At 37.8% G+C, this 21,010-nt stretch overlaps 1 protein-coding gene across 1 annotated transcript in view; it reads left to right on the forward strand.

Annotated features, from left to right (window-relative positions):
- The first annotated feature begins 105 nt into the window (after positions 1-105).
- METTL25 (methyltransferase like 25) overlaps positions 106-21,010 on the forward strand; it is a 47,498-nt gene continuing 26,593 nt past the window's right edge. Inside the window, 6 exon segments of the mRNA XM_027679807.1 lie at positions 106-275; positions 1,249-1,371; positions 1,373-1,407; positions 6,531-6,695; positions 12,219-12,319; positions 19,374-20,006. Coding sequence (XP_027535608.1) covers positions 124-275; positions 1,249-1,371; positions 1,373-1,407; positions 6,531-6,695; positions 12,219-12,319; positions 19,374-20,006 — 1,209 coding nt within the window. The 5' untranslated portion in view covers positions 106-123.

Consider the following 21,010-nt stretch of genomic DNA (forward strand, 5'->3'; position numbering starts at 1 on the left):
CCACCGGGCCGCGCGCGGGGCCATGTCGCGGCCGGCGCGCGCGCTCCCGCCCCAGCTGCCCGCGGCGGCGGCTGCGCGCTCACTGCGGCGCGCGGCGCGGTTCGTGCGGCGCGCGCTGCCGCTATGCCGCGCGCACACTGTGGAGTTCTTCACGCGCGGGCTCTGGGAGCGCCTCGTGGTGCCGCCCCCCGCCACCGTGCTCGAGGCGCTGCGCGCGGCCGGGCCACTCGCGCGCCCCCTGGCGGGGGCCTCCAACAGCGCGGCAGCGCCGTGCGGTGAGTAGAGGCGGGAGGGCGGGCGGCGTCGGCTGCACTCGGCTTTTCCAGGGAAATGGGCTCTGTTTCGACCCGTCGCGGTCCAGAGGAAGCGTAGTCGTGGTGGGAATTGCACTGCGAAAGTCTCTCAGTAGTGACAGTTCAATAAATTTCATTCTGTTCATTTAGAAACGAAACGAAACTCCAAAGTGTCAGACTCCTTCACTCTGACTAATTTCTGAAGAATAGAAGTAAAATGAAAAAAAAAAAGGCACAAAAACCAAAAAACCCAAAGCAAACAAAAAACCTCCGCATGAGTGGAAAGGTGTAGCAGTCAGATGGTGAAACTGGAGATATGGAGGACAGCTGGAAAAGGCTTAAACACTGCTTTCCTACATATCTGCAATAATGAGTGTCTGGCAGAGGAAGACAGCTGTTTTATTTCAGACAAGATCTATTTAAGAGGCACTTCATATTTTTAGTAATTTTCACGTAACTCAAGAAGAAGCCAGCTATGAAATTGTGTTACTGAATTTACAGCAGTCCGAGTAGAAGGGAAACATACCAGTAATAGTCTTTCAGGCAGAGCACAGAAATGAGGATAAAGGATCTGAAAGCTGTGGTATTTGGGGGGAGTGAGCCCAAGCAAAGAGATCAGTTTCAAAACCAAGGTAAAATCTCTGACAAAGCACTTAGCCGAGAAAAACCTGCTTTGTGCCAAAGCTTATGGAGTGTAGATAGCTGTCACATTGCGTTAGCACTGAAACGCTGTGTTAAATGGCATGTGAGACAGGAAAGCATGCGGAGCATAGTAGAAGGGTCCACTGAAAGTAGCATGTGGAGCTGTGTACTTTTTGGCATAGAAGACAGGCTAAGATAATGATTTGGACTTGGAAAGAGATTGAAGAACTGTGAATTGCTACATCACTTGCAGCATTTCACAGTTGGATCTAGAGACCTCTCAAAATATTAACTGTAAGCCTCATTTTTAAAGGGTTGAGGTATCTGGGAAGAAAACCCACAGAGTTTATTTGTGCATGAAAAAGACACTGGATTATAAATTAACTTCAAGAGCCAGATGGAAACAAGGCAGTGGTCCAGTCAGCAAGCAAGTATTGGGAAGCAGCAAGGACAAACTTAATGTTCTTGACAGGTAATGTCAGTCAAAACTGATTCAGAGAGACAGAACATAAAATTGAATGTAAATAGAGGCTGGAACAAAACTAATTATTAGATGAAATCATCAAAAAGAGAACACTAACTGAAAATTACTCTGATCTTACCCATTTCTATGGAAAAGCCCATGAAATTATTCAAACTCTGATGTGGTGGCCTGTAGAGTAGAATGAGAATCAGAAAGGCAGAGTATTGTTTTAGAGATTTTAAAATCAGATAAAAAATAATGATCTATATTCAAAATGGATGTTACAGAAATTACTGAAACAAAAAAGGCAATTTATGGCTAAAATGAAGCACACCTTTTAGAAGGATATGAAGCCTTCATGCTGTGGCTAAAATACAGAATTTTTTCTGTGTTTTCTGCTGGGATTATTTCTGCTAATTAAAAAAAAAAAGAATTGCTCCTTTTTCTAACTTAAATTATAATATGCTATTTAACAGAAGGCACTGTAATGGAATGAGCATGTTCTTGCTGATTTGGTGGTTCATGCCTTACTCATTTGACTGCATGGTATCTGTCCATCCAGTCATAAGATGAAAAGACTTAATAGTAGAATATGAGTTTCTCAGTGAAGATACTTGCAAACATTACTTATATTTGTATTAAAATTAAGATCAAGAAACTTAGTGTCATAGTTTGAGTGCACTAGTGTGACTCAATAACATTAGAGATCAGAAACCAACCATTAGAGATTTTGAAACCCAACATAAACATAAATTACTCTTCCATGTTCAAAATTATCAGATATCTAAATTTTAGTTATTTATATTTACCTTGAAAAGGGTATTAAAAGGCCCTCATAACATGCTACCATCCAGAGAGCTACATTTTTTGGAGTGTGGCTGTAAGGATAGGTTTATTTTGCATGCTCAAATGAATTTGTGGTCATCACCCCCAAATACCTTACTCAAAGTAGGTGTAAATTACATTTTTATTTCACATGGTAAAACCTTTGCTCCTTAAGAGTTTGAGAAGTTTTACATTCATACATTTGCAATCCCCAAACTATTACGAAAAGTTTTCAAGGATCTGTTCTAATAGGGATCCCAAGTTAAATTATAGGGAAAGATAAGCTATATTTGACAGAATTGATCTGAAAATGTGAAGTTGTCAGTTCATACTCACAGAGCTCTGCAAACTAAAAAGTTACATCATTGCAGATTGGCACAAAACTGTTATTCTGGCCAGTGTTTTGTGTTACTGTAGGGATTTTGACAAACATATGCTGAATTGTAGTTTTAGAAGCTAGCAAGCAAGAAATTACAATTCCCAGTACAGTATTATATGCAAAAAGATAATCATGTTACTGAACATTACATCACATGTCCTGTAAATCAATTTCAAAGAATATTTTCAAACACTCATAAGATGACATTTCATCACCATGACCATATAAAGGATGGAACCCTTGTTTTTAGTTATACCCTGCGAGAAAATTAATGGCCCATTTTTAGATTCAGAAAACTGGTTTATATTTCCATACATCAAAAAGCCGACATTTGCCATATTGCATTTTGTTTATCACGTCATTTCTGTAAATTGGGCACAGGCACAGACAAATGTGTGTTTAAGTATTTTTATATTTTACTGTAAATTACTGCTTGTACTGTAATTCCAATTTTTGGCCATAGTTTTCTTTCCTCTGAAGATTTGTTTGCAAATATACAGATTGACTGGTTAAAAGACATATTAGATTTCCTCTTGTGAGCATCCAGAGTGGAAACATTTCAAGAAAACTTACATTTTTAATATTCGTAAATAATGCGTAGTTCGACAGCTGCCATTCTGTAGCTTGGAGTTAGGCTTCAGATACCTTAATACGGTTGGGTTTTTTTCTTTTAGTTGGCAAGCTGGGACAACAATTTAACTTTAGTAGAAGTATTATTACAGGTGATATACTAGTGATCTTGTATGAGATCCTGCTAGTTCTGTTCATGTTCTTCCACCAGATAACCAAATTCAAAGAAGTCATAGAACATGGGTATTGCTGCATTTAATTTCAGCTAAGTGAGGTTTGTTAGGACAGTAAATATATTTTATGTCAGCTGCTGGAAAAGTGAAAACAGGCAAGTAGTGGTTTTATAAGTTTTCCATGAGTTCTGACAAAAGAAGCAGAAAACTCCCAATTTCAATAATCAGACTTTAACCTAGGAAAGTTATTAAGTTTCAGAGTAAGTTTTATTTGTGTGATATAGTGGAATCAGCAGGAAGTAAGGTGAAAGGAAGATTGGGTTGCTAAATATTGTGAACTCTAGTTTGCAGAATATTTACCTCTGCTGTTGATTTTGGTGAGCTATTTGAAGGTCAGATGGGAAAAATGAGGGTAAATTTCTTCAAGGTTATCGGTTTAATGGTTTTCTATACTGGGGTCAGGGTAGTGTTTTTCTTTTTGTGCTGTAACAAATTTGTGTATGTAATTCACATGATGTTTATTTCCACAATGATTTCTGGCTGAAAGTTGCCAATGAGGTATATAACCTGTATTCTTTACAGAGGACATGAGAGATACAGGTTTTGCTGAGTTTTGCATGATGTGTGATGTTGTAGAAGTGAGGTGTCTTAGGTCAATGTCATTCTTACATTTAGTCTTTTGATAGATGTTAAGGACATGGCCATCATGGTACCCAAGGAGTTAATGTTGATCCAGTCTGAAGAAAGGAGACTGTAAACCTTGCAGTAGAAGTTGGTGAGATAGCTTTAGTACAGTATGGATGTAATTACCTAAACTCAATATTTAGTTGTGGTAGCTTGTGCAGGTATGTCATCTTTGTGTGCATATTTGTGCCCATTTTTTAGTGGTCTCTTGTCTGCTCAGAATGACTTTTCCAGATGAAGGGATATATATGATGACCTAGCATATATAGGTCGTTCTACAATGTAGAATGACCTATATATTGTAGAAACTTCTGTTGGGACTGGGATACCATTCTGGGCTGAGATATTAAGCAAGTTTGAGGCTTTGAAACAAACCTTTGCCAGCACCTATACCATATATATATCTGTACTGTACATTGGAGGGCTGGTGTGACCATATTGGTTACTGAGGAAATAAAAAAGGAGATAAAGAACAACATAAATGTATAGTAGAACATGCCAAACTTTTCTCCAGTGTGTTATACTAAATACTAGACCAATTCAAAGTGATCATAATATGCATGAAACAAAACGGAACACCCATTTCTCATCAAGAAAATTAGATTTCTCCTTCACCTGGCAAAACGGCTGAATGACTCTGCACCTTTTGACTTAATTTCTCATGTCTATTGCTTTCTCAGTAATTGTTGACATAGAATTTATTGCTTGATGAGTCTTTTAAACCTTATTCTCTTTCTTGGCAGATTAATGTTTTCTTCCCATTGCATCTGACCTAGAAATTTCCATGCATTTTTTACTTATTCAGACTAATGCAATTTGTGAATGTCTATGAATTTTCTGGAACACTGTTCATCCCCAGAAAGTCTAAAATAAGTTAAAATGAGTGAACCTCCCTTAAAAATAAGCTGAAATTTCTTTCTTCAGCAATAACTCAGGCTGTGATAATTTCATGTAAGAGCTCCTTGCATAACACTTACCCAGCAGAAAGCAAAAATACTCCTTTGTGTAGATATTCACTTCTGTTGAAACTTTTTTTTTTTTTTAAAGAAAACCGAAAAACCAGTTCTGTCCATTGGTCAAAAGTGTTTGACTATCTTGTCCCATTACGCTGGTTTCTTCCATTATTTGCTTGATTTGAAAGTATTGTTGGAAACCAAATTTATTTTTCTTTAGTCATTTCAAAATGCACAGATCTAATTTCTTGTCTTTCTGTAATATATCTTAGAGAAGAGACATTAGAAATCAAAATTGCCCCTTCTGCCTAAAGAACTGCACTCTTTATTTCTGGTCTCTAATATCCTGTTAGACCCTTATGCTTCATGAAGGCTTCACTAACTAAAATTTACTGGGTGTTCAGAGGTTCAAATAAGACAGTCGTTTAGAGAGAAAGGTGGCTTTCTTTTTTGATTTTGTAATGGAGAGAAGTAGACTAAGTAGTGCCATGCAGACACGGAAACTATGTTAATTCTGGTTATAGCTTAGACAGTATTTATTCTTCCTTAGATCCAAAATTTGTTTGCTTCACTCATGCCTTTGTAGTGTCATACCATGAAAATTAACATGTTGACACTGTTGGGAATGTTATCAGTGAATTGTATTATATGCAAGACAATTAAGAGCATTAGAGCTGAGGTCAATACAAACAGCTGTATCTGTTGTCATGCCAGATTCAGGAAAGCTGCTGTGCTGGTATGTACTTGGTTGACATCTACCCATGAAACAAAAGACAAAGCAGGAGATTTCCAAATCTTCATAAAAGTTTGTTTGCTGGACTGGTTACCTTTTAGATATTTTAAATAATTACAAATATATAAAAAATATTAGCAAAATTATCTAGAATTCACAAATAGTTTTAATTAAAATAAGGAGGAATTAGACAATACAAAACAATCTCAGAATTAATAAATTAATTATACTAATACGTTTCACTTAAAAATAAATGTACGTTTTTGAAACTAAGAGCTAAGTAATACCAAACTGAAGTACTTCATCATGAATCTAACAAAATACACATTGGAATCTAACTTTGGCCCACATCTGATTGGAAATAAAATTAATTTAACTCTCCCAGTAGATTCACCCGTTACAAAGCAGCTTGGAAAGTACATGAATAGAGTGATTGTAAATCAAAACACTTCATATAATAAACAGCTGCATTGCTTTAAAAAAATCTAGTAGCATATATTGGCAGATGGGGCTGACTAGGAAATGTATAATGAGCAAGTTTGTAAACAAAAGAAGTGGCAATGTTGGCTGAATTAGCTTGTCAATTATACTAAAGTAGCTCTGCTAAAACAATAGATTTTTCCACATTTACACTAGTTCAACTAGGAGTAAAATTTGACCTCAATTCTGAAGGTTGAATACAGATGGAGAAAAATAATGAGTTTTACCACTTATGGAAGTAAGATAAATTCCCAGTATACTAAGAATTACCTGTAGTTCTCTGTCAGCACTACTAGAGAGCTGTTCAGCACTGTTTCCTTTTCTTTTATTTGCAGGTGATGACATGTTTTCCAGTGCATTTTGTGAAAACTCTGAGAAGCTTATTGATGTACATTTGTTTGCCCTGGCTGCTAAGTATTATTCTTTGTCCAGCCTTGGAGTGTGTACCCCATTAGAAGATGTACTGGAAGCATTGAAAGGAAACAGCCAAGGAGCAACAGGTATATTTATGTTTGTATTTTAATGTTTATTTATTCTCTACAGTCCTGCGAGTCATGTTTTTTAAGTGTGGTTTGTTGTTTGGATTTTTCTCCCTACGTGCTTCTCACTTCCATTTTCATTTGTTGCTAGATAGTTTCTTCATTGCCTTTATTTAGAAAATGGATTCTCTTCCTAAAATTTGAGCATTCAGTATCTAGATCCATCCTGAGATTCAGTTTTAAAGGGGATGGGACAGAGAAGAGGGCACATCACTATTTGAAATACCTTGTTAATTCCCTTTGTTTGTCTTCTCCCTGAGTAGCAAGAATCATAGTTGCCACTCTCACTTTTTTTAGAAGTATCACCCTAAAATATGAAAAATGATGGTTTAAAAGAAAAAAGATTTTCTTAATTGTGTATGTTTTGGACTAATACCAATTATATGTGATAAAACTATACTAATTTAATGTTCTGTATTTAAAAAAATTGAATTAAAACACTCTCAAGTTGGCATCAAGTTGGACACTGGGAGTCTTACCCCTGATTATTTTTTCTGAATCAGATGATTAACTGTCATTTATTCTTACTTGGACTGCTGTAATTTTAATGCAAATGTGTAATTCATGGAGTCCTCAGTCTCTCTAGACTTGTCACTGTCTTCAAGATTTCTCATTAGTTTTTAAGAGACAGACTGAGCAGCTCTCTGCCTTTGCCTTCTAGTGTGTTTTATCTCTATAATATGTTAAAACTCTTGATGTGTCTTATCCTAAGTGATAGCACCATTATATAAATGTTGTCCCATTTTCTACAGTGATCTCTTTCTAATTTTGCCATTTTCCATTATTAGCTCTGTGGAAGTACTAGAATGCCGTAGCTAAGATAGTCTGAATGATTTGTTGTGCATTTGTCTTACTTTCTGGCTTCTTTCCTTGTGCTCTCAGTTCATCTGAAGCCCGTGTTTCTAATTCGACAACTGTATGCTGCTTTTTTTTCCCCCACTTGCTTTTCAGTTGTTTTCATTTTTATTATGATCTCATTCCCCATGTCCCTCTTAATTTTTTGTAATTCTGTAGTTCTGCCTTATACTTAAGTTCATACCTGGATCAACTTTCTTAGCAAAACTTCAAGGATTCTTTCATCTTCTTGTCATGCAAAATGGAGCATCAGAATTAAGACAATTGCTGAATATTTTCTGTTGCAGGAGTGTTGCTTGGTTGAGCAACTGGGACTGGGGCTTGTGCTTTCGCAGTACTTCTAAGCTGTAATTCTTAGGAAAACTAAAATGTGTTCCAAATGTATATAATAGAATTATAATTCAAAACCTTTGTGCTGAATTGGCAGCAAGTATCAGTTAAGTTAACTTAATTGAAGTTCTTGGTACTCATTTGGCGGAAGCAAAATACCAAGTTATGGATTCATAACGTGCAAGTTGCCAAATGGAAGTTGTGATCTTTTAACTTTAAGCTATTTTAGGTATTTTGGATTTAATTCTGCATTTTAGAAGATATGGTTTTTTCCTGACACACTAAAGCTTGCAAGTCAAGAGAAATGTAAGTTTGAGAAAATTGGCAACTTTATGATGGCCGTGCTTATATTCAGGATAATTCCATTTATGTTTCAGATGTTTTTAATATGTTTTCTTGTTCTAAGACAAACAGACTTTTGAGCCTATTCCCACAGTTTGCGTACTTACATAGTTCTCTAACTTCTTCACAAGCTTAATATAGATATATTGCTGTTCTTCCTTGGAATAATTGGTAAGCATGAACATTTTAAGCATGTTGTGGACACAACTACTCAGAATGGAGTTCTGAGTCTAAAGGGTGTTCCCCGTTGCTTCCTAATGGGAATCACCATGGTCCTGACTGCACCATCAGGTTGCTCGCACTGAGCACACGGGGTCCAGGAGAGCCCGGCCTAACGGGGGGAAGCCAGCAGGGAAAACTTGTTTTGTTAGAGGGTTCGTATCTGATATAGGAAGTGAAGGTTGGATTAAGAGTACTCTCTACAGGTACCCGTGCTAGGGGTTAGCAATGGAAATGAGCAACATTTCAGTACCAACTAAAACTACTAACATTAAGCTTTCTGTTACTTTATCATATCCAAGTTACTTCTGTAAAGTATTTGAACCCCACTTTATTTTTTTCATCACTGTAGCAGTTTGAGACCCCTAAAAATACAATTCCCGAGTCCAAGCCCCCCTCCCACAACTCACCCCGGTGTGAGAGGGGTTTTCCAGACAAAACACAAGACTCAATATGGGGGGAAGGGAATTATATTACAATCACTACACAAATAAATATTATAATACATCATATACATAATCTTAACTATCTCTCCTATGATAAATAAGTATTTACATAGGATCAAATCTCTTCTCCCTCCAGTAAAAGTTCAGAAGGGATGAAGGAAAGATCCTTTCCATGTTTAGGGCAGCAGCCTCTCTTCTTCCATGCGGCAGCTGTAGCTGGATCTCTTTCCATTACACACAAGGGGTGTCTCCTCTCACCCCTCTCGGCCCTTCAACTCCAAGCGAAGGTCTCTCTCTTCCATGGACTGTGATAAACCGGGACAAAGGTTCGCCTCACCACGTCATATCATGAAGTGCAGGGGTCTTCGTGACGGTCCCTTTCCTCAGGGAATTTACCCGAGTCAGAACGTCTTGGGCAGCTTTCAGTTGAAAGTCTTTGCCTCAAGAGTTCTGCCAGAGCTCCTGTGCTCTGTCTCAGCTGCCAGCCTGGCAGTGGCAGCGGGAGGGCAAGGCCACTTCTCCCACATTCCTTCTGACCGTCCCAGTCCAGCTTCCAGGACGCCTGAGCTTCCTAGCTCCTCTTTTCTCCAGTGCTGCCACATTTCAAGACTCCCCTCAAGTAGGAGTCCACCACCTCCTCTTAGGAGGGGTCTCAAAGGGGTTTTGGGGGAATTGATTCAGTTCTTACCCCAAAACTCTGTCTGTAGAGCTTAGTCTGCTCTGTTGCTGGCTCTCTCTCTCCTTCAGACATCTCTGTGTCTTCTTGCTTGGCTGCGTGCCGGCTTTGCTGCTTCTTCTTATCTCTTGGCTTTCTGCCACAAATCTCCATCCGCTGCTGCTCTGCTGCCGCTTTCAGTATCTCCTGCTGTCCACTCAGAGTGGAGAAACTCCCCCCAGCTCTCAGCTACAAAACTCGGCCCAGTTTAACACTGTTCCAAGCTCCTGCCCCTTCTCCCCTTGTGGTCTCAGAACATGGCCACTTCTTCTCCAACTACCTCATCATCCTTCTTTTCCGGTCTGGTGTGATATGTTTAAATTTCGCAGGAGCGCTGATTGGGTCAACACCAAGAGAGACACCACCCCCTCGGGGGTTACTATTTTTTTAACTCCAGGGGGAAAAACACTTTTTTTCCCCCACCACAATCACAAAAGGAGATGGTTCTCTAAATTTCTAATGTTTTTTGATATTAGTATTTGTTCTGCCTACATCAGTTATACACATAATAAGGAAATCTACATGTATAGTATTTTTTTTCAAGGAAGTAATTTTATGATAGCAGAAGGAATTTACCCAGTTTGTGTAAAACTAGTATACTTTTTTTTAATTCAAATTTTCAGTTGTCTGGGCAATATAAAACAGTCCCCAGATATATTTTTTGTATTAGTTTACAATATGTCTACTTGTTTTTCAAAATAATGTAAAAATCTAACAGAATTTTATGGAAAATGCAACAACAATAAAATTTATTGAAAAATCCATAATTTTCTGCAAACAGTATCATTTTCCCTGAGCTGATATCTAAGTAGTGTGTTCATCCTGCAGAAAGCAAGAAAAGAAGTCGAACAATGTTTAACAAACTTTAGCTAAGGTGATAAATAATCTATATATGTAGATATCAACAAATTATGCTTTTTCCATCTGGAACCTCAGCTTATATGAGTTGGGTCATGTTTCTGGGTTTCTACCATTATTGAAATACTTAATTTGGATTAAGTACTCTCTGAAATAATATTTCACCAAGCATTACCCCATTCAGTCTTTTGAGTTCATAATATAGAAAAGAGTAAAGGTGCAATATGTGATCATCGTTCAAAGTGACAGTGGTGCTTTGGGGACCAGTCAAACAACTTTTATTTCTGTCAAGAAGTTAAATGTCTGTTTCTTCCTGTTCTGATTCTGCTGCTTCTTCTGATGAGCCTGTCCAGACACAAAAATGTTCAAATATAAACAAAGAGAGAGACCCTTTTTCTTTTTAAATTTTTTCCTGTCTATTTTTCTTTAATTTGATATGCTTACAAATTAAAAGCTTTTTAGGACGCTGTGTAGGTCTTCACAATTTTAAAGTTCAGGAGAATCTTCAGTGAAATGACAAACACTTGTTTCTGCTTTTTGTTTTGTTTAAGTCTTTTAGTCTATTTTTTCTTTTGTCAGTTCATAGAGTCTATATTAGATTTTAAGTACTGTCATAACAGTTTATTATAAAAACCCCAGATGTTTAAGAAATAGAGAGATCCTGTGGGCTTTGGGAAAAATAGAGAAAATACTGGGTTTCTTATGAGCTCAGTTCAACTCCCCACTCTCTTTTAAAAAAGTAACACACTTGGCTCTGTTCCCAGCATGATCTGATCAAGGAATGAACGTAGTTTTTGCCTAATGATCAGTTTCTGGACAGATGAACACATACTGTGCAAAAAGCAGAGAATGGAAAAGTATATTAATCCACCTAGTCATGTAGAAAAGTCCTGTTTTCTATGAGCATGCTCATCAGTAATGATCCAATTTCTTCTACCATCACTCAGAAAAATTTTCATCAATTTAACTATATCCAAGTGTACTGTAGCATTAGTCCCCTGAGAGAAATGTGAGGGTTTCTTCCAAGGGAGTGACTTCTGAGCTCCTACTTTAGCTGGATGGCGTAGAGATTAGCAAGTGGGTGCTTGGTGTTGTCCACAAGCAATAAACCCATGATAAATATTGACTCCATCTTATTAACACATTCTCCAGCAACACTGAAATGAGTGATTTTCTACTATAAAGGCATAACAATTCTATAACCCACCCATAGGCTAAATAAAGAAAAGGAAAGTTCATCTTCCTTTGACTTTTCCCAGCATCACTCATAACTTTTATTGGTGATATCTCCTACTTGATATTGTAAGCAAATCCGCAGCATTAACAGGCTGTACTATGTGATTATTAATTGTCCCTGCCCTTTTATTTCATTTATGTCAAGGTAAATGTGATAAATGAGACAAAAGTAAACATTTTTTAAGGAACAGGGAGAAATAGCGCAATTTTATAGTAGTAGCTATTGTCTAATATCTGGTCAGGTATTAGATATGCTACATCTTAAAAAACCCCTGAGTTTTACAGTGTGTAGAATTTTACTAATTCATCCATAATTCAGAAGTTTAATCTTGTAATAATTTAATGAGTTTTTAATTTAAAATTACTATCCTGAAAATATAAACACTGTAGCACATGTTAGCTGGGATTTTCTTCCTGATTGGTCACAAGTCTTTGTTATTATGGGTTGTGTTAATGTGTATTTATTTTCTTAATCTGTTACAGGTATTAAACCAGATGAGTTTATGAATAATAAGAAATCACATGAAGTGCAGGTGATGTCAGAGCTGGTAGACAACATAGTGAATTATTGTGGTGTAAAGCAGGTATGAAAGCATTTCTTACTGAATGTTACCAGGTACCTTCCGAATTATTCTCCTTATTGTATGCAAATACATCATTTTGATGTTTTGTCACTGCTGGTTTTATTTTTCCTGTACATAATTGTAGCTAAAGAAGAGCCGTTAGGGCCAAGCTGAAAGACAATTTTGTTCACAAATGTGTAGTTCCAAAGGAGCTGCCTTTCAAGTGGCTCATAATCACTCGTGAGTAATTTTAAGAAATTATGATCATCCTCTCTATGTTGAGCAGCTAAAAACTGTACTGCTTTTTACTATGGAAAAGTACTGCCTTGTTTATCAGTATGATATTGCTGGCAATTTTCCATAAACGTCAGTAGGAGAGCTGCTTTATGTCAGGCACACAAGAGTGCCACATAGATACCAAAGCAGAGTATCTTGAGAAATTTGGAAAGGTCATCTTATTCTGGCACAAGATTTAAATTATTTTCTATTGTTTAATACTGTTGACCTTTATTTAACATGGATTGAGATCTGTCAATTAGGAATTTAGTTATGACCCTTTTAGTTTAAAGAGAGACTAAGTTAAGCAGAGATTTGTGTAGCAGAGTATGTATGAAATACGTTTGGTAGAACACCAGTGACAGCTGGACACCCAACACCATTATCACCCAGCAATTACTGTATAAGCTAGCCATTTCATACATCAGATGGCAAGTTCTTCCTTGGATGGTAAAGAATTGCAGGATTCCTTTCTCAAATTTGATTGTAATTTAATCTTTTTTTTTTTTTACATGTAATTATGATTGCACAGTGCACTACGTTGCTGTTTCATTAAAACTGTGCAGAGTTTTACTTATGGATCTGTTGACAAAACACAAGCACCCCAGCAATACTTTTTTCAGTAGTGTATTTCACATTCTATTAAACAAAAGTACACCAATACCATTTCCTCAGTTTACATGCATATAGGTTTCTTATATGTTTTTGCCATGGTAAACTTTCTGTTAGATTCCATACCTTAGACCTGGGTTGTGGTAAGGCTAAATTTTTTGCTATCTGGGTGAGCTGAGTTCATTTATTCATTTTAGTCTCTATAATGCTAGTAACTGGCCAATGTATCTTCATCCTTGCTTTAAACTAGAGGTGGCTAATGGCTCTGGACACTGCATTTGATTCCTTTCTACATCTGAGCTGCACTTGCTTTCTGTGCAAGAAGCCGTAAGTGTAAACGGAGACTAATTTCCTTCAGGCTAATATTCATTTCCACAAAGATTTGTGAAGAACAAACTATATTTGTTTAAAACCAAAGATTAATAAGGTATCTGCCCAGATTTTATGCTGAGTATATTTTCTCTGAGCATTTTTTTCCTAAGTAAATATGTCTGAGTTTAAAATTAATGTACCTGTAGCATCCTGAGTTGCTGTTGCTACCACCGTAGGGAAGGCCCCAAAACTTGGATTCAGCTCTGAATTGCTAAAGCTGAGCTTTGGTTAGGAGGTTATTTGGCTCAGACTGAGTTTAATTTAGATAAGTAAATGATACAGTACTCTTGATAGGTTTGGGTCAGGCCTGTGGCATCCTTGGAAACAGAGATCAAAATTCTCAGTCCTGACCATCTGTTTTGTGAGGTATGACTGACAAAGGCAAAGTTTTAGGGAGTCTTCTTATAACTGGAATTACCAAGTAAATAGAGAGCTGCAGTTAAGGCCAAATATTACTGAATGAGACACAATCAATGTGTGAGCATCTGTGATTGCTTACAGCAATGGAAGACAATCTCTCCAGCAGCTCTTTAAGGGCCAGCCGCAGTGACAGGTGTGGGTGCCCTCCTAAAGTGGATGTGCTCTGTAAAGAACAGAAATAGAGTACCAGCAGATTTGTGAAAGTCTTTTATTCTATCATGAGCATGTTTTTTGACTTGCCGAGCTTTTGTTTCAGGCAAGTATTAGTTGTTCAAGTATTGAAGACTTTCATGTGCTGAAAAAGCTGTAGGAGAGTATACTTTGCTGATAATGCAATATTAAATGTTCTCTGCATTTGCTGTAAGATGGTGTTTCATATAGCATTTTCATTTACATTTAAATAGTTCCTGTGAGATTCAGGAAAGAAAGGAAAGAAAAACTCGTGTTCAGAAAGTAAAAAAGTAAAGCCATCTTAATAACTTAACTGGAGTTTCAATGTAGCTGGTTACTAATAAAATCTCAAACCAATCATTATTAAGTATAATGTCAATATGTCAATATGCTGCAATTTCATGCAGGCATAATGCACTTTTATTGGATGGCTTGGAGTATCTTTTTACATAGGATTTTTTTTGAAAAAATTGTAACATTTAATGAAAAATATTTCAGTATATCACTGGATATGAAATGCCTACTGCTCTATATTAACTTTTTCCATTTTAGTCATACACCATAGCAACATTTATTTGCGCAAAGTTACAAATCCCTAATATATGAAAAGAGCTTTCCTGTTACTTTGAGAAAAAAAGAAAAGCTTCCTTCTCAGTCTTTAAAAAGCAAATCCTTTTGTTTTGGTTTCCTTTCAACTTAAAAGGACTACAGCAATTATAAAGTTTTAGGAGAGTTTTTCCTTATTGATTTTTTTCTATCCTTCTCACAAAACAAGATATATGCAGCATTTAATTAAAAAATCTGGAGCCATGAAAACACATTTTACAACAGCATGTGTCCTCATGGTGTTTCTTTCCCATATTATAGATCACTGACAGCTTGAAAAATGCCCTCCATCTCACCTCCATAGCCATGATGTGTCACAGGTGGTAGAGGATATTGCCTCTGTTGATATTTTATAGTGTAGTATAGTAAATAGTAAAATAAGAATAAAAGCAAAAATTTTAATACCACTGTAATCACTTCTAGGTTAATGATTTGAATTAAAACATTAAAGCAAAATAACTAAAGGAGTTTTTTCAGTTGTTTACTGCCCCCTTTAAGCACTGTTCCTATCATACAAATGGAACTTTATTTTTTAAAGTAATACTTGATTAAACTCTGAAAAGAAGCCAGTGTTGATTCCTCTTTGCTTAAGTGCACATTTCTTTTCTTTAATGTATTTGTCAAAGTTTTCCTTGGAAACTGCAGCATGTGCAGCAAGACTGGCAATGTGTAATTTAAGGATGATATAATTCTGCATCAGCATCCATTACATTTGTGATTTGGTGCTGGGAAATGTTGGAATGCTTCTGGAGACAAAGTTCTTGATTGCACTGTGCCAGATACTGTGTTTAAACGTAGTACCCAGCTCACTGTGGACAAGACCTTTGGAGTTTATTATATCATGGAATTTTCATTTTAAAGGTTCATGCTTGACAGATATGCTACAGATTGCTGATTACCTTTCCCAGTGTAATCAAGGGAAGGTAGAGCAGGGAATGATGTAATGCAGTCTATGTTTTTAGTACAAGATCATTGTCTGCTTACTATTAGTCAGTTTTTCCTTTCGTTTAAAAACTGTTCTCCCAGTACTAATTTAACAATGTATTACTGTTTTCTTTTTACCTGGAAACAACTAAAGAACCTTTTCCCAAACTGCAGCTTGTATCTACAGCCACTAGAGGTCACACTTAGGAGTTAGGAATAATTCACTAGCTGTCTCGTGTCCAAATGCTGCTTTTCATAGAAATAATTAAAAACTTCAAGAAGTGGAGGTGTGCATATTCTGCATAACTGTAATATCTTTTACATGAAAGAGTAGGTAAAATCATTCCCTGAACAATTTTCTTTCCTTTTAAATGGTAGAATCACAGAATGAGTAAGGTTGGAAAGGGTGATCTGGTCCAACCACTGTTCAGGCAGAGTACTTTGCACAGGATTGCGTCCAGATGGCTTTTGAATGTTTCCAGTGAGAGAGACTCCAAAACCTCTCTGGGCAATCTGTTCTGTGCGTGGTCACCTGCACAGTAAAGTTCTTCCTCATATTCATGTGGAACTTCCTCTGCATCAGTTTCTGCCTGTTGCCTCATGTCCTATTGCTTGGCACCACAAGCAGAGCCTGAATCCATCTTCTTGGCACCCTCCCTTCAGATACTTATAGACATTGATGAGGTCCCCTCTCAGATGTCTCTCCTTGAGGTTGAACAGGCTCAGCTCCCTCAGCCTTTCCTCTTAAGAGAGATGTTCCAGTTCCTTAATCATCTTCATAGCCCTTCACTGGACCTGCTCCAGGGGCTCCATGTCTCTCTTGTACTGAGGAGCCCAGAACTGGACACAGCACTTCAAATGCAGTCTCACCAGGTTTGAGCAGAGGAGAATATTGGTGATAAATGTGACAAATAAATGTAGTTTTCAGAAGTATGCTTAGATTATATAAATTCTATTTCACTAAATCCACTTCTGTACAGATTTATTTCAAGAAATTTGATGGATGTAGCATGCCTAGATTACAAATATACAGCAATATCACATGATAACTGCAGATGAAAAAACCATGTGCAACCTGGGTAAACAATTTTACCTAATAGCAAATATTCTCCACTATTCTATGTAGTTGCTAGTGACATTGGCTCAAATTTTTCTTTCTAATTCCATGACTGTCCAAATCTTTTTTATTAGAGTAATAGTTTGAGTAATAAGAATATTATTAGAGTAATAAGAATAAATCTTTCTTTCTCATTCAGTGAGACTGTTGCTGTATTGAGTATTCTTACCTGGTAAAAAACTATGCAGTTGACTTTAAGATCATAGGATCATATAATCAACTGAGTTAGAAAAGACCTCCAAGATCATCAAGTCTAACTCTTGATCCAACACCACCGTGGTTACTAGACTGTGGCACTAAGTGCCACATCCAGTCTCATCTTAAAAACCTCCAGGGACAGTGAATCCACCACCTCCCTGGGCAGCCCATTCCAATGTCTGATTACTCTCTCCGTAAAAAGTTTCTTCCTAATATCCGACCTAAACTTCCCCTGGCAAAGTTTAAGATCGTGCCCTCTTGTCCTACTGCTGATTATCTGGGAGAAGAGACTGACGCCCACCTGGCTACAACCTCCTTTCAGGGAGTTGTAGAGAATGATGAGGTCTCCCCTGAGCCTCCTCTTCTCCAGGCTAAACAACCCCAGCTTCTACTCATAGGACTTGTGTTCGATTCCCTTCACCAGCCTTGTTGCTCTTCTCTGGACCTGCTCCAGCACCTCAATGTCCTTCCTGAACTGAGGGGCCCAGAACTGGACACAGTACTCCAGGTGTGGCCTCACCAGCACTGAGTACAGGGGGAGAATCATTTCCCTGGTCCTGCTGGCCACACTGTTCCTGATCCAGGCCAGGATGCCATTGGCCTTCTTGGCCACCTGGGCACACTGCTGGCTCATGTTCAGTTTCCTGTCAATCTAAACTCCCAGGTCCCTTTCTGCCTGGCTGCTCTCCAGCCACTCTGTCCTATAGCGCTGCATGGGGTTGTTGTGACCAAAGTGCAGGACCCGGCACTTGGCCTTATTGAACCTCATCCTGTTGAAATCAGACCATCTCTCCAGCTTGTCCAGGTCCCTCTGAAGAGCCCTCCTGCCTTCCAGCTGATCAACACTCTTACTCAACTTGGTGTCATCTGCAAATTTGCTAATGGTACACTCAATCCCCTCATCCAGATCATCCATAAAAATATTAAACAGAACTAGGCCCAACACTGATTGGGGACACCACTAGTGACCGGCTGCCAACTGGATGCAGCACCATTCCCTACCACTCTCTGGGCCTGGCCCTCCAGCCAGTTCTTAACCCAGCACAGAGTGCCCCTGTCCAAGCCATGGGCTGCCAGCTTTTTGAGGAGTATGCTGTGGGAGATGGTGTCAAAGGCTTTGCTGAAGTCCAGGTAGACCATATCCACAGCCTTCCCCTCATCCACCAGGCGGGTCACCTGATCATAAAAGGAGATCAGGTTAGTCAGACAGGACCTGCCCTTCTTAAACCCGTGCTGGCTGGGTTTAGGAAGGGATGGATTAATGTAGCGTATGCTGCAATTTGTACATAGAAATATCAGTGTAAGCTTTCTTATGAATGTCTGACAGACTAAGAACAAGACAGAGATGTTCTAGAATCAAACACTTTCATCACTTTTCAGCAACATCTACAAAGAAGTCATTGTAGCTAGTCAATATAATTTTTGGTAGATACCTGGACAGAAGCAAACATTATAATTTTCTTTCCTTAGAGAAATGTCATTCTACCAGTTCTCATAAAATATTGTGTTATGTATTTATTACAAATTAAAACATACATTATGTAAAGCTGTGATGATGTACTGAAAGGTCTCAGGTTACTATTGTTTCTGGTAATACACTGTATGGGGTTTTCCTTTCTGTGTTAGATCAGTCACTGTACTAGCACATGCTATCAACTATGAGACAAACTAAACTGTCAGCTATCACTCATTCCTCTAGAATAGCAGTGGAAAGTGCATGTGACATATGAGCCTCTTTGTTTTATTACAAAAGCATCCTCACATTAAACAAAGCTGTATGGATTGTTTTCACAAAGTGGGAAAGCAGTATAAATAAGCATTCTGACATAAAAGGGGGTATTAATATCACCTGTCTTTAGGTGACATCTGAAGTGATTACATTAGGCACAGATCCTGAAAATGCTCTTTTCCTGTACACTTAGTGGTAGTAGGCTCCTCCTAATTCCCCTCGGTATGGGAATTAGGTGCCTGAAGCTGAATACTGTGAGCGGTTGATTTGCTGACTGTATATCCTGATCCAGTTTAGCAAAGGCAGATGGAGTTCCTGGTGGTTTGTGCTTATTTTCTTTAGCAGAAGGAAATTTCGTGTCAGAAAATATACTGAGAATCTTTCTCAGAAGAGTCAGGACATGTACATTGCATGAGCATTGCGATGTCTTTTTTCTAGAGCAAATCAGTTAAGACTTAATTCTGTGTTTTAAAGTCAGGAGGTGGACTAACAAAGCAAAAGAGCTAAGTGAGTTGGGAAGGATGGTACTGATAATGTAGCTATTCAATCCATGCTTAATTTTTTAGGAAATTATTTTGCATATGAAGTATGCCTTGTTGCTCATAATTATAGCAAATTTTTTTTCTTTTTTTCCCCCCTCCATTATCTAGGTGATTGATATAGGTTCTGGAAAAGGCTACCTGAGTTCATTTTTGTCCATGCAATACAACTTAAAAGTTTATGGAATTGACTCCTCCAACTCCAACACAGATGGTGCTCATGAAAGGAACAGAAAACTGAAGAAACACTGGAGAGCATATCAGAGTCGAGGAAGAGCAAACCTCAAAACCCAGAGTTTGGAAAAGACAAATGACAGGCCAGTGGAAAGTGAAATAAAATGTAAAACAATCAATGAAGAGCTCTTAAATAAAGCCAAAAGTCTTCAAAGTCGGGACCAAGTGATTATGCAAGATTTAGTTCCTTCTTGTGGTTTCACAGAAATGGGTACATTTGAAACCAGGACAGAAACTGAAGCTGATTTGATGCCTCAGACAAAATCTCATGAGGGAAAACTTTCTGAAGAGGTTCTTGCTATTCTTAATGTTCTGCCTGCTGATGCTGTAGAAGTTTTTTCTTCATCTCATTGTAACCGGGGGGAACTCTGTGAAGAGGAAAAAGTGCAAAGAAAAATGACATCTCTCAAGACTAAAGCAAGAAAGTCGAGTGAATCGAACCTCTATTTACCCTTAACCTCTTGCATCACTGCAGAAACAGAACTCAGTGACATCGTAACAGATCTGGAGGTTATTTTACTATAAATATTTACTATATTTAGATTGTACATTGTCTATATTGCCATTTTCATATGTACATAATGTTTGCTGGGTGTACACAGCGTGCTATCTGTGGTGTAAACGAATATTCTGGCACAATAATGGTTTTCAACCAGGTAGCAGAAGTACGTCTAGCAGATACAGGTTGTTTTTCTGTTTTAATATATGTGTTGGGACTATTTTGAAGCAGCTTTTAGAATTTACAAGGTAGATAATAATCAGCTGTCAAAATTAACAGCATATATATTAGCACATTTAAATATTTTACAACTGTCATTATAGATAAAATAAATCTATTATGTAAGGGGTATAAGTATATGAATATATATTAGAGTTTCAATTTTCCTGAATTTTCTAATTTTTTAAGTCAGCTATCACTGACTTAAAAAGATTTTTCTAATTTCAATCAAACTGGGAAGGCATAGGAGAATTTACTGTATATAGGACTCAAGATGAAGAGTTTGTAAACAGTGTTTTTATTTTGACTTTCCAGAGTAATTTAATTTAGTAATTTACTAGCTGGCAGGGTTTGTGTCTACACAAACAAGCCCAAACTCAGCTGCCGAAAGACAGTGACACAAGTCTAGAAGCTCTGTGGTTGTATGTTTAGTTCCTACGCCTGAACTAACTAATGTACACTGATTGAGTTAGATGCATTCTGTCTTTTATGGAATGATAAAAACATGCCTATGTGCAGTAATAACCAAACTACTGTATTCCAGAGTGTAATTCATCTCTGATTCAGGACCATAGGTTTGTGCTGATGGTCCTGTAACTTGAGCAAATAAATGCTACTGAGTATCTGAGAATGTGTGGAGCAAGCTCATGTCTGTATGCAAAAGACACCCTGAGCGGCAGGGTTCGTTGATGAAGCATACGCCTTTACATTTGTATCCATCCACTTAGCATGTAATAGTATGACCAGTCTTCGCGAATGAAGATTTTGGGAAAGGTCTTTTACCTTTCAAGCCTGC

Source organism: Neopelma chrysocephalum, unplaced genomic scaffold, assembly GCF_003984885.1.
Source record: "Neopelma chrysocephalum unplaced genomic scaffold, ASM398488v2 Primary Assembly neopelma1_59, whole genome shotgun sequence".
NCBI classification, from domain to species: domain Eukaryota; kingdom Metazoa; phylum Chordata; class Aves; order Passeriformes; family Pipridae; genus Neopelma; species Neopelma chrysocephalum.